The sequence below is a fragment of the Oncorhynchus nerka genome, linkage group LG13, assembly GCF_034236695.1.
Source record: "Oncorhynchus nerka isolate Pitt River linkage group LG13, Oner_Uvic_2.0, whole genome shotgun sequence".
Taxonomy (NCBI): domain Eukaryota; kingdom Metazoa; phylum Chordata; class Actinopteri; order Salmoniformes; family Salmonidae; genus Oncorhynchus; species Oncorhynchus nerka.
The window spans coordinates 104,385,241-104,400,147 of NC_088408.1; the positions used below are offsets into that span (position 1 = coordinate 104,385,241).

At 41.0% G+C, this 14,907-nt stretch overlaps 1 protein-coding gene across 3 annotated transcripts in view; it reads left to right on the top strand.

Moving 5' to 3' along the window:
- The window catches only part of dapk1 (death-associated protein kinase 1), a 206,973-nt gene that overhangs the window by 172,767 nt on the left and 19,299 nt on the right, over positions 1-14,907 (top strand). For all 3 annotated transcript variants that reach the window (XM_065026935.1, XM_065026936.1, XM_065026937.1), the window contains 3 exons: positions 5,854-6,039; positions 6,661-6,858; positions 10,280-10,539. In XM_065026935.1, coding sequence (XP_064883007.1) covers positions 5,854-6,039; positions 6,661-6,858; positions 10,280-10,539 — 644 coding nt within the window. The remainder of the gene's footprint in view (positions 1-5,853; positions 6,040-6,660; positions 6,859-10,279; positions 10,540-14,907) is intronic.

The window sequence follows — 14,907 nt, forward strand, 5'->3', positions numbered from 1 at the left end:
AGTATATCTAGACAGTGGTGTAGTTTAGTATATCTAGACAGTGGTGTAGTTTAGTATATCTAGACAGTGGTGTAGTTTAGTATATCTAGACAGTGGTGTAGTTTAGTATATCTAGACAGTATGGTAGTTTAGTATATCTAGACAGTGGTGTAGTTTAGTATATCTAGACAGTGGTGTAGTTTAGTATATCTAGACAGTGGTGTAGTATATCTAGACAGTAGTATAGTTTAGTATATCTAGACAGTAGTATAGTTTAGTATATCTAGACAGTAGTCTAGTTTAGTATATCTAGACAGTGGTGTAGTTTAGTATATCTAGACAATGGTGTATTTTAGTATATCTAGACAGTAGTATAGTTTAGTATATCTAGACAGTAGTGTAGTTTAGTATATCTAGACAGTGGTGTAGTTTAGTATATCTAGACAGTAGTGTAGTATATCTAGACAGTAGTGTAGTATATCTAGACAGTAGTGTAGTATATCTAGACAGTATGGTAGTTTAGTATATCTAGACAGTGGTGTAGTTTAGTATATCTAGACAGTAGTCTAGTTTAGTATATCTAGACAGTAGTGTAGTATATCTAGACAGTAGTTTAGTATATCTAGACAGTAGTGTAGTATATCTAGACAGTAGTGTAGTTTAGTATATCTAGACAGTATGGTAGTTTAGTATATCTAGACAGTGGTGTAGTTTAGTATATCTAGACAGTGGTGTAGTATATCTAGACAGTGGTGTAGTTTAGTATATCTAGACAGTAGTGTAGTTTAGTATATCTAGACAGTGGTGTAGTATATCTAGACAGTGGTGTAGTTTAGTATATCTAGACAGTAGTTTAGTTTAGTATATCTAGACAGTGGTGTAGTTTAGTATATCTAGACAGTGGTGTAGTATATCTAGACAGTGGTGTAGTTTAGTATATCTAGACAGTAGTGTAGTTTAGTATATCTAGACAGTGGTGTAGTATATCTAGACAGTGGTGTAGTTTAGTATATCTAGACAGTAGTCTAGTTTAGTATATCTAGACAGTAGTGTAGTATATCTAGACAGTAGTTTAGTTTAGTATATCTAGACAGTGGTGTATTTTAGTATATCTAGACAGTGGTGTAGTTTAGTATATCTAGACAGTGGTGTAGTTTAGTATATCTAGACAGTGGTGTAGTTTAGTATATCTAGACAGTGGTGTAGTTTAGTATATCTAGACAGTGGTGTAGTTTAGTATATCTAGACAGTGGTGTATTTTAGTATATCTAGACAGTGGTGTAGTTTAGTATATCTAGACAGTATGGTAGTTTAGTATATCTAGACAGTGGTGTAGTTTAGTATATCTAGACAGTGGTGTAGTTTAGTATATCTAGACAGTGGTGTAGTATATCTAGACAGTAGTATAGTTTAGTATATCTAGACAGTAGTATAGTTTAGTATATCTAGACAGTAGTCTAGTTTAGTATATCTAGACAGTGGTGTAGTTTAGTATATCTAGACAATGGTGTATTTTAGTATATCTAGACAGTAGTATAGTTTAGTATATCTAGACAGTAGTGTAGTTTAGTATATCTAGACAGTGGTGTAGTTTAGTATATCTAGACAGTAGTGTAGTATATCTAGACAGTAGTGTAGTATATCTAGACAGTAGTGTAGTATATCTAGACAGTAGTGTAGTATATCTAGACAGTATGGTAGTTTAGTATATCTAGACAGTGGTGTAGTTTAGTATATCTAGACAGTAGTCTAGTTTAGTATATCTAGACAGTAGTGTAGTATATCTAGACAGTAGTTTAGTATATCTAGACAGTAGTGTAGTATATCTAGACAGTAGTTTAGTTTAGTATATCTAGACAGTGGTGTATTTTAGTATATCTAGACAGTGGTGTAGTTTAGTATATCTAGACAGTGGTGTAGTTTAGTATATCTAGACAGTGGTGTAGTTTAGTATATCTAGACAGTGGTGTAGTATATCTAGACAGTAGTGTAGTTTAGTATATCTAGACAGTATGGTAGTTTAGTATATCTAGACAGTGGTGTAGTTTAGTATATCTAGACAGTGGTGTAGTTTAGTATATCTAGACAGTATGGTAGTTTAGTATATCTAGACAGTGGTGTAGTTTAGTATATCTAGACAGTGGTGTATTTTAGTATATCTAGACAGTGGTGTAGTTTAGTATATCTAGACAGTAGTCTAGTTTAGTATATCTAGACAGTAGTGTAGTATATCTAGACAGTAGTTTAGTATATCTAGACAGTAGTGTAGTATATCTAGACAGTAGTGTAGTTTAGTATATCTAGACAGTATGGTAGTTTAGTATATCTAGACAGTGGTGTAGTTTAGTATATCTAGACAGTGGTGTAGTATATCTAGACAGTGGTGTAGTTTAGTATATCTAGACAGTAGTGTAGTTTAGTATATCTAGACAGTGGTGTAGTATATCTAGACAGTGGTGTAGTTTAGTATATCTAGACAGTAGTTTAGTTTAGTATATCTAGACAGTGGTGTAGTTTAGTATATCTAGACAGTGGTGTAGTATATCTAGACAGTGGTGTAGTTTAGTATATCTAGACAGTAGTGTAGTTTAGTATATCTAGACAGTGGTGTAGTATATCTAGACAGTGGTGTAGTTTAGTATATCTAGACAGTAGTCTAGTTTAGTATATCTAGACAGTAGTGTAGTATATCTAGACAGTAGTTTAGTATATCTAGACAGTAGTGTAGTATATCTAGACAGTAGTTTAGTTTAGTATATCTAGACAGTGGTGTATTTTAGTATATCTAGACAGTGGTGTAGTTTAGTATATCTAGACAGTGGTGTAGTTTAGTATATCTAGACAGTGGTGTAGTTTAGTATATCTAGACAGTGGTGTAGTTTAGTATATCTAGACAGTGGTGTAGTTTAGTATATCTAGACAGTGGTGTATTTTAGTATATCTAGACAGTGGTGTAGTTTAGTATATCTAGACAGTATGGTAGTTTAGTATATCTAGACAGTGGTGTAGTTTAGTATATCTAGACAGTGGTGTAGTTTAGTATATCTAGACAGTGGTGTAGTATATCTAGACAGTAGTATAGTTTAGTATATCTAGACAGTAGTATAGTTTAGTATATCTAGACAGTAGTCTAGTTTAGTATATCTAGACAGTGGTGTAGTTTAGTATATCTAGACAATGGTGTATTTTAGTATATCTAGACAGTAGTATAGTTTAGTATATCTAGACAGTAGTGTAGTATATCTAGACAGTAGTGTAGTTTAGATATCTAGACAGTAGTGTAGTATATCTAGACAGTAGTGTAGTATATCTAGACAGTAGTGTAGTATATCTAGACAGTAGTGTAGTATATCTAGACAGTATGGTAGTTTAGTATATCTAGACAGTGGTGTAGTTTAGTATATCTAGACAGTAGTCTAGTTTAGTATATCTAGACAGTAGTGTAGTATATCTAGACAGTAGTTTAGTATATCTAGACAGTAGTGTAGTATATCTAGACAGTAGTTTAGTTTAGTATATCTAGACAGTGGTGTATTTTAGTATATCTAGACAGTGGTGTAGTTTAGTATATCTAGACAGTGGTGTAGTTTAGTATATCTAGACAGTGGTGTAGTTTAGTATATCTAGACAGTGGTGTAGTATATCTAGACAGTAGTGTAGTTTAGTATATCTAGACAGTATGGTAGTTTAGTATATCTAGACAGTGGTGTAGTTTAGTATATCTAGACAGTGGTGTAGTTTAGTATATCTAGACAGTATGGTAGTTTAGTATATCTAGACAGTGGTGTAGTTTAGTATATCTAGACAGTGGTGTATTTTAGTATATCTAGACAGTGGTGTAGTTTAGTATATCTAGACAGTATGGTAGTTTAGTATATCTAGACAGTGGTGTAGTTTAGTATATCTAGACAGTAGTGTAGTATATCTAGACAGTAGTGTAGTTTAGTATATCTAGACAGTAGTATAGTTTAGTATATCTAGACAGTAGTGTATTTTAGTATATCTAGACAGTGGTGTAGTTTAGTATATCTAGACAGTAGTGTAGTTTAGTGTATCTAGACAGTAGTATAGTTTAGTATATCTAGACAGTAGTGTAGTTTAGTATATCTAGACAGTAGTGTAGTTTAGTATATCTAGACAGTGGTGTAGTTTAGTATATCTAGACAGTGGTGTAGTTTAGTATATCTAGACAGTGGTGTAGTTTAGTATATCTAGACAGTAGTGTAGTTTAGTATATCTAGACAGTATGGTAGTTTAGTATATCTAGACAGTGGTGTAGTTTAGTATATCTAGACAGTAGTGTAGTTTAGTATATCTAGACAGTAGTGTAGTTTAGTGTATCTAGACAGTAGTATAGTTTAGTATATCTAGACAGTAGTGTAGTTTAGTATATCTAGACAGTATGGTAGTTTAGTATATCTAGACAGTGGTGTAGTTTAGTATATCTAGACAGTAGTATAGTTTAGTATATCTAGACAGTAGTGTAGTTTAGTATATCTAGACAGTAGTGTAGTTTAGTATATCTAGACAGTAGTGTAGTTTAGTGTATCTAGACAGTAGTATAGTTTAGTATATCTAGACAGTGGTGTAGTTTAGTATATCTAGACAGTAGTGTATTTTAGTATATCTAGACAGTATGGTAGTTTAGTGTATCTAGACAGTAGTGTAGTTTAGTATATCTAGACAGTAGTATAGTTTAGTATATCTAGACAGTAGTGTAGTTTAGTATATCTAGACAGTAGTGTAGTTTAGTATATCTAGACAGTATGGTAGTTTAGTATATCTAGACAGTAGTGTAGTTTAGTATATCTAGACAGTAGTGTAGTTTAGTGTATCTAGACAGTAGTATAGTTTAGTATATCTAGACAGTAGTATAGTTTAGTATATCTAGACAGTAGTGTAGTTTAGTATATCTAGACAGTATGGTCGTTTAGTATATCTAGACTCTAGACAGTAGTATAGTTTAGTATATCTAGACATTAGTGTAGTTTAGTATATCTAGACAGTATGGTCGTTTAGTATATCTAGACTCTAGACAGTAGTGTAGTTTAGTATATCTAGACAGTGGTGTAGTTTAGTATATCTAGACAGTAGTGTAGTTTAGTATATCTAGACAGTGGTGTAGTTTAGTATATCTAGACAGTAGTGTAGTTTAGTATATCTAGACAGTAGTATAATATATATAGACAGTATTATAGTTTAGTATATCTAGACAGTAGTATAGTGTCGTATATCTAGACAGTAGTATAGTTTAGTATATCTAGACAGTAGTGTAGTTTAGTATATCTAGACAGTAGTATAATATATATAGACAGTATTATAGTTTAGTATATCTAGACAGTAGTATAGTGTCGTATATCTAGACAGTAGTATAGTTTAGTATATCTAGACAGTAGTGTAGTTTAGTATATCTAGACAGTAGTCTAGTTTAGTATATCTAGACAGTGGTGTAGTTTAGTATATCTAGACAGTAGTATAGTTTAGTATATCTAGACAGTAGTGTAGTTTAGTATATCTAGACAGTAGTGTAGTATATCTAGACAGTAGTGTAGTTTAGTATATCTAGGCAGTAGTCTAGTTTAGTATATCTAGACAGTAGTATAGTTTAGTATATCTAGACAGTATGGTAGTTTAGTATATCTAGACAGTGGTGTAGTTTAGTATATCTAGACAGTGGTGTAGTTTAGTATATCTAGACAGTAGTGTATTTTAGTATATCTAGACAGTAGTGTAGTTTAGTATATCTAGACAGTATATCTACTGGGGGTATGTATTGTTCTGTGAGGTAGCAGCTCCACCTGCTGGTTACAACGTATATTATATTCTCCTCTGTGAGAACGTCTGTGTCTATATTCATTATGTGTGTCTCTGTAGTGTCCGTGAGTATCTCCAACCTGTATCCTGGCTGTGAGAACGTCTGTGTGCGTAGTCGCAGTATGATGTTTGAGCCCAGCCTGACCAAGGGAGTCCTGGAAGTGTTCAGCCCCGTCACCAACGCACTCTCCTCAGCCGACGACCTCGCCACCAGAGCCATCGACATCCAGAACACTAACATCAATGGTGAATACTAGTCTGACCCCGATCCTCTAACCCAGCCTTTCCCAAACTCGGTCCTGGGGACCCCAAAGGGGTGCATGTTTTGGTTGTTGCCCTGGCACTGCACAGCTGACTCAAATAATCAACTCATTATCAAGCTTTGGAGTCAGCTGTGTAGTACCAGGGCAAAAACCAAAACGTGCACCCTTTGGGGTCCCCAGGACCGAGTTTGGGAAACACTGCTCTAAGACCTAACCTTTACTAGATGAGTTCCAGTCATAGAAGATCCACCTCTAACCCCTAACCCTTAACCTTTACTAGATGAGTTCCAGTCATAGAAGATCCACCTCTAACCCCTAACCCTTAACCTTTACTAGATGAGTTCCAGTCATAGAAGATCCACCTCTAACCCCTAACCCTTAACCTTTACTAGATGAGTTCCAGTCATAGAAGATCCTCCTCTATCCCCTAACCCTTGAAACCTTTTTGTGCTCTATTCATTAAACTCTCTCTATCTCTCTCTGTGACTGTCGCTCTGTCTCTCTCTCTCTGTGACTGTCGCTCTGTCTCTCTCTCTCTGTGACTGTCTCTCTCTCTATCTCTCTCTGTGACTGTCTCTCTCTGTGACTGTCTCTCTGTCTCTAGGTGTAGGAGACTTCAGTGTTTGGGAGTTCAGTGGTAACCCTGTGTACTACTGTTCTTACGACTACTTTGCTGCCAACGACCCTACAGCCATCCACCTGGTGCTGTTCAGTCTGGAGGAACCCTACGAGACTCAGCTCAGCCAGGCTACATACTGGCTCAACATGTTGAAGGCCTTAACACTGCCACAATATACTATAGGTACGTACCCCCTTTTCATTACATCATCTCAGAGCACCTGTTAAGCAAAATAATCAACAAGTCATTTAAAAAGAAATCTATTCTAGATCCAGTCTGTTTCACTGCTTCTAGATCCAGTCTGTTTCACTGCTTCTAGATCCAGTCTGTTTCACTGCTTCTAGATCCAGTCTGTTTGAGTGCTTCTAGATCCAGTCTGTTTGACTGCTTCTAGATCCAGTCTGTTTGAGTGCTTCTAGATCCAGTCTGTTTCAGTGCTTCTAGATCCAGTCTGTTTCACTGCTTCTAGATCCAGTCTGTTTCACTGCTTCTAGATCCAGTCTGTTTCACTGCTTCTAGATCCAGTCTGTTTCACTGCTTCTAGATCCAGTCTGTTTCACTGCTTCTAGATGAAGTCTGTTTCAGTGCTTCTAGATCCAGTCTGTTTCACTGCTTCTAGATCCAGTCTGTTTCACTGCTTCTAGATCCAGTCTGTTTGAGTGCTTCTAGATCCAGTCTGTTTCACTGCTTCTAGATGAAGTCTGTTTCACTGCTTCTAGATGAAGTCTGTTTCACTGCTTCTAGATGAAGTCTGTTTCAGTGCTTCTAGATTCAGTCTGTTTCAGTGCTTCTAGATGAAGTCTGTTTACTGCTTCTAGATCAATTATGTTTCAGTGCTTCTAGATCCAGTCTGTTTCACTGCTTCTAGATCAAGTCTGTTTCACTGCTTCTAGATGAAGTCTGTTTCAGTGCTTCTAGATCCAGTCTGTTTCAGTGCTTCTAGATGAAGTCTGTTTCAGTGCTTCTAGATCCAGTCTGTTTCAGTGCTTCTAGATGAAGTCTGTTTCAGTGCTTCTAGATCCAGTCTGTTTCATTGCTTCTAGATCCAGTCTGTTTCAGTGCTTCTAGATCAAGTATGTGTCAGTGCTTCTAGATGAAGTATGTTTCAGTGCTTCTAGATCCAGTCTGTTTCAGTGCTTCTAGATGCAGTCTGGTTCAGTGCTTCTAGATGCAGTCTGGTTCAGTGCTTCTAGATCCAGTGTGTTTCAGTGCTTCTAGATCCAGTCTGTTTCACTGCTTCTAGATCCAGTCTGTTTCCGTGCTTCTAGATCCAGTCTGTTTCACTGCTTCTAGATCCAGTCTGTTTCAGTGCTTCTAGATCCAGTCTGTTTCAGTGCTTCTAGATCCAGTCTGTTTCAGTGCTTCTAGATCCAGTCTGTTTCAGTGCTTCTAGATCCAGTCTGTTTCAGTGCTTCTAAATCCAGTCTGGTTCAGTGCTTCTAGATCCAGTCTGGTTCAGTGCTTCTAGATTAAGTATGTTTCAGTGCTTCTAGATCCAGTCTGTTTCAGTGCTTCTAGATCCAGTCTGTTTCAGTGCTTCTAGATCCAGTCTGTTTCAGTGCTTCTAAATCCAGTCTGGTTCAGTGCTTCTAGATCCAGTCTGGTTCAGTGCTTCTAGATTAAGTATGTTTCAGTGCTTCTAGATGCAGTCTGTTTACTGCTTCTAGATGCAGTCTGTTTCAGTGCTTCTAGATGAAGTATGTTTACTGCTTCTAGATGCAGTCTGTTTCAGTGCTTCTAGATCAAGTATGTTTCAGTGCTTCTAGATGAAGTACGTTTCAGTGCTTCTAGATGAAGTCTGGTTCAGTGCTTCTAGATGAAGTCTGTTTCACTGCTTCTAGATCCAGTCTGTTTGAGTGCTTCTAGATCCAGTCTGTTTCACTGCTTCTAGATCCAGTCTGTTTCAGTGCTTCTAGATCCAGTCTGTTTCAGTGCTTCTAGATGAAGTCTGTTTCAGTGCTTCTAGATCCAGTCTGTTTCAGTGCTTCTAGATGAAGTCTGTTTCAGTGCTTCTAGATCCAGTCTGTTTCATTGCTTCTAGATGAAGTCTGTTTCAGTGCTTCTAGATCCAGTCTGTTTCAGTGCTTCTAGATCCAGTCTGTTTCAGTGCTTCTAGATCCAGTCTGTTTCAGTGCTTCTAGATGAAGTCTGTTTCAGTGCTTCTAGATGAAGTCTGTTTACTGCTTCTAGATGAAGTCTGTTTCATTGCTTCTAGATCAAGTATGTTTCAGTGCTTCTAGATGAAGTCTGGTTCAGTGCTTCTAGATCAAGTATGTGTCAGTGCTTCTAGATGAAGTATGTTTCAGTGCTTCTAGATCCAGTCTGGGTCAGTGCTTCTAAATGAAGTCTGTTTCAGTGCTTCTAGATGCAGTGTGGTTCAGTGCTTCTAGATGCAGTCTGGTTCAGTGCTTCTAGATCCAGTCTGTTTCAGTGCTTCTAGATCCAGTCTGTTTCACTGCTTCTAGATCCAGTCTGTTTCAGTGTTTCTAGATCCAGTCTGTTTCACTGCTTCTAGATCCAGTCTGTTTCACTGCTTCTAGATCCAGTATGTTTCACTGCTTCTAGATCCAGTCTGTTTCAGTGCTTCTAGATCCAGTCTGTTTCACTGCTTCTAGATCCAGTCTGCTTCACTGCTTCTAGATCCAGTCTGTTTCACTGCTTCTAGATCCAGTCTGTTTCAGTGCTTCTAGATCCAGTCTGTTTCAGTGCTTCTAGATCCAGTCTGTTTCAGTGCTTCTAGATCCAGTCTATTTCACTGCTTCTAGATCCAGTCTGTTTCAGTGCTTCTAGATCCAGTCTGTTTCAGTGCTTCTAAATCCAGTCTGGTTCAGTGCTTCTAGATCCAGTCTGGTTCAGTGCTTCTAGATCAAGTATGTTTCAGTGCTTCTAGATTAAGTATGTTTCAGTGCTTCTAGATGAAGTCTGTTTACTGCTTCTAGATGCAGTCTGTTTCAGTGCTTCTAGATCAAGTATGTTTCAGTGCTTCTAGATGAAGTCTGTTTACTGCTTCTAGATGCAGTCTGTTTCAGTGCTTCTAGATCAAGTATGTTTCAGTGCTTCTAGATGAAGTATGTTTCAGTGCTTCTAGATGAAGTCTGGTTCAGTGCTTCTAGATGAAGTCTGTTTGAGGATCTGGAAGCTCATAACTAGATGGTGGCTTCTGCAGCTTGTTTTCCTGACCTTATAACCCTCAGCCAGACCACATACTGGTTCAACATGCTAGTCTCTCAGGATAACATCTGTAAGCCAGTCACATAGACTCTCACTATACCTTCACTAGTCATTCATCAAATCATCAAATATCTTTTAGTAGAAAATAATCATCCTGTATCTGTCTACTTTGCCTTGTCATATTCCCCTCCTCCTCTCTAACCCTTGACCTCTCACTCCGGACTCATCTCCTCTCTCCTATGTTGTCATGGTTCCAGCCTGTCTGAACATCACATGACAGACAGTTCAGTGTTGCTTTAAGAGACTACATCCATACAGTAGAACATGGCTTGAATGAGTTTGTTAGGAATCTGACTGCAGGTATAGAGGTTTAGCTAGGAGTATCTGTAGTGGAATGTTGAGCTGACCGGTAACACAGTGTGTCCGTCCCCAGCGTTTGGAGGTCGCATCCATAGCCCGCTGACGGTAGTCCTTGTGGGGACTCATGCTGACGTGGCTTGCCTGCCTCGGGGGGCTGGAGGGGAGTTTGGATACGACAAGGAGAGGCCTCTACTCAAGGAGCTCCGGAACAGGTTTGGAAACGACCTGCAGATCTCAGAGAGGCTGTTTGTGATGGACGCTGGAGCCTCCACCTCTAAAGATGTCAAACTGCTCCGGAACCACCTGCTGGAACTACGCAATAAGATCGTCTCTGTAAGTTCCTACACTCTGACAGCCAATAACATCGTCTCTGTTAGTTCCTACACTCTGACAGCCAATAACATCGTCTCTGTTAGTTCCTACACTCTGACAGCCAATAACATCGTCTCTGTTAGTTCCTACACTCTGACAGCCAATAACATCGTCTCTGTTAGTTCCTACACTCTGACAGCCAATAACATCGTCTCTGTTAGTTCCTACACTCTGACCTAGACAGCCAATAACATCGTCTCTGTTAGTTCCTACACTCTGACAGCCAATAACATCGTCTCTGTTAGTTAGCTACACTCTGACAGCCAATAACATCGTCTCTGTTAGTTCCTACACTCTGACAGCCAATAACATCGTCTCTGTTAGTTCCTACACTCTGACAGCCAATAACATCGTCTCTGTTAGTTCCTACACTAACATCGTCTCTGTTAGTTCTGACAGCCAATAACATCGTCTCTGTTAGTTCCTACACCCTGACAGCCAATAACATCGTCTCTGTTAGTTCCTACACTCTGACAGCCAATAACATTGTCTCTGTAAGTTCCTACACTCTGACAGCCAATAACATCGTCTCTGTTAGTTCCTACACTCTGACAGCCAATAACATCGTCTCTGTTAGTTCCTACACTCTGACAGCCAATAACATCGTCTCTGTTAGTTCCTACACTCTGACAGCCAATAACATCGTCTCTGTTAGTTCCTACACTCTGACAGCCAATAACATTGTCTCTGTTAGTTCCTACACTCTGACAGCCAATAACATTGTCTCTGTTAGTTCCTACACTCTGACAGCCAATAACATCGTCTCTGTTAGTTCCTACACTGACAGCCAATAACATCGTCTCTGTTAGTTCCTACACTCTGACAGCCAATAACATCGTCTCTGTTAGTTCCTACACTCTGACAGCCAATAACATCGTCTCTGTTAGTTCCTACACTCTGACAGCCAATAACATCGTCTCTGTTAGTTCCTACACTCTGACAGCCAATAACATCGTCTCTGTTAGTTCCTACACTCTGACAGCCAATAACATCGTCTCTGTTAGTTCCTACACTCTGACAGCCAATAACATCGTCTCTGTTAGTTCCTACACTCTGACAGCCAATAACATCGTCTCTGTTAGTTCCTACACTCTGACAGCCAATAACATCGTCTCTGTTAGTTCCTACACTCTGACAGCCAATAACATCGTCTCTGTTAGTTCCTACACTCTGACAGCCAATAACATCGTCTCTGTAAGTTCCTACACTCTGACAGCCAATAGCATCGTCTCTGTAAGTTCATACACTCTGACAGCCAATAACATCGGCTACTACCCTTACCACTACATACCATCATCATCCTACTACCCTTACCACTACGTACCATCATCACCCTACTACCCTTACCACTACGTACCACCATCACCCCTACTACCCTTACCACTACGTACCACCATCACCCCTACTACCCTTACCACTACGTACCATCATCACCCTACTACCCTTACCACTACGTACCACCATCACCCCTACTACCCTTACCACTACGTACCACCATCACCCCTACTACCCTTACCACTACGTACCACCATCACCCTACTACCCTTACCACCATCACCCCTACTACCCTTACCACTACGTACCAACATCACCCTACTACCCTTACCACTACGTACCACCATCACCCTACTACCCTTACCACTACATACCACCATCACCCCTACTACCCTTACCACTACGTACCACCATCACCCCTACTACCCTTACCACCATCACCCTACTACCCTTACCACCATCACCCTACTACCCTTACCACTATGTACCATCATCACCCTACTACCCTTACCACTACGTACCACCATCACCCTACTACCCTTACCACTACGTACCACCATCACCCTACTACCCTTACCACTACGTACCATCATCACCCTACTACCCTTACCACTACGTACCACCATCACCCTACTACCCTTACCACTACGTACCACCATCACCCTACTACCCTTACCACTACGTACCACCATCACCCCTACTACCCTTACCACTACGTACCACCATCACCCTACTACCCTTACCACTACATACCACCATCACCCTACTACCACTACGTACCACCATCACCCTACTACACCATCACCCCATCACCCTACTACCCTTACCACTACGTACCACCATCACCCTACTACCCACCATTACCACTACATCACCCTACTACCCTACCACTTACCACCATCACCCTACTACCACCATCATCACCCTACTACCCTTACCACTACGTACCACCATCACCCTACTACCCTTACCACTACGTACCACCATCACCTACCCTTACTCACCACCATCACCCTACTACCCTTACCACTACGTACCACCATCACCCCTACTACCCTTACCACTACGTACCACCATCACCCTACTACCCTTACCACTACATACCACCATCACCCCTACTACCCTTACCACTACGTACCACCATCACCCCTACTACCCTTACCACTACGTACCACCATCACCCTACTACCCTTACCACTACATACCACCATCACCCCTACTACCCTTACCACTACCCTTACCATCACCCCTACCCTACCCTACCACCATCACCACTACCCTTACCACCATCACCCTACTACCCTACCACTACGTATCACCCTACTACCCTTACCACTACGTACCACCATCACCCTACTACCCTTACCACTACGTACCACCATCACCCTACTACCACTACGTACCACCATCACCCTACTACCCTTACCACATCACCCTACTACCCTACCACCACCATCACCCTACTACCCTTACCACTACATACCACCATCACCCTACTACCCTTACCACTACGTACCACCATCACCCTACTACCCTTACCACTACGTACCACCATCACCCCTACTACCCTTACCACTACGTACCACCATCACCCTACTACCCTTACCACCATCACCACTACCCTTACCACTACCACCATACTACCCCACTACTACCCCATACCACCACCCATCACCATCACCCCTACTACCCTTACCACTACGTACCACCATCACCCTACTACCCTTACCACCATCACCCTACTACCACTTACCACTACGTACCACCATCACCATCACCCTACTACCCTTACCACTACGTACCACCATCACCCTACTACCCTTACCACCATCACCCCTACTACACCACCCTATCACCCTACTACCCTACCACTACCCTTACCACCATCACCCCTACTACCACCACTACGTACCACCATCACCCTACTACCCTTACCACTTACCACACCCCTACTACCACCATCACCATCACCCCTACTACCCTTACCACTACGTACCACCATCACCCTACTACCCTTACCACCATCACCCCTACTACCCTTACCACTACGTACCACCATCACCCTACTACCCTTACCACTACATACCACCACACCCCTACTACACCCTACTACTCACCCCTACTACCTTACCACTACGTACCACCATCACCCTACTACCCTTACCACTACATACCACCATCACCCTACTACCCTTACCACTACGTACCACCATCAGCCTACTACCCTTACCACTACGTACCACCATCACCCCTACTACCCTTACCACTACGTACCACCATCACCCTACTACCCTTACCACTACGTACCACCATCACCCTACTACCCTTACCACTACGTATCACCCTACTACCCTTACCACTACGTACCACCATCACCCCTACTATCCTTACCACTACGTACCATCATCACCCCTACTACCCTTACCACCCCTACTACCCTTACCACTACGTACCACCATCACCCCTACTACCCTTACCACTACGTACCACCATCACCCTACTACCCTACGTACCACCATACCACCATCACCCCTACTACCCTTACCACTACGTACCACCATCACCCCTACTACCCTTACCACTACGTACCTACCATCACCCTACTACCCTTACCACTACATACCACCATCACCCCTACTACCCTTACCACTACGTACCACCATCACCCCTACTACCCTTACCACCATCACCCTACTACCCTTACCACCATCACCCTACTACCCTTACCACTACGTACCACCATCACCCTACTACCCTTACCACTACGTACCACCATCACCCTACTACCCTTACCACTACGTACCACCATCACCCTACTACCCTTACCACTACGTACCACCATCACCCTACTACCCTTACCACCATCACCCTACTACCACCCACTCACGTACTCACCCTACTACCCTTACCACTACATACCACCATCACCCCTACTACCCTTACCACTACGTACCACCATCACCCCTACTACCCTACCACTCACGTACCACCATCACCCCCTACCCTTACCACCATCACCCTACTACCCTTACCACTACGTACCACCATCACCCT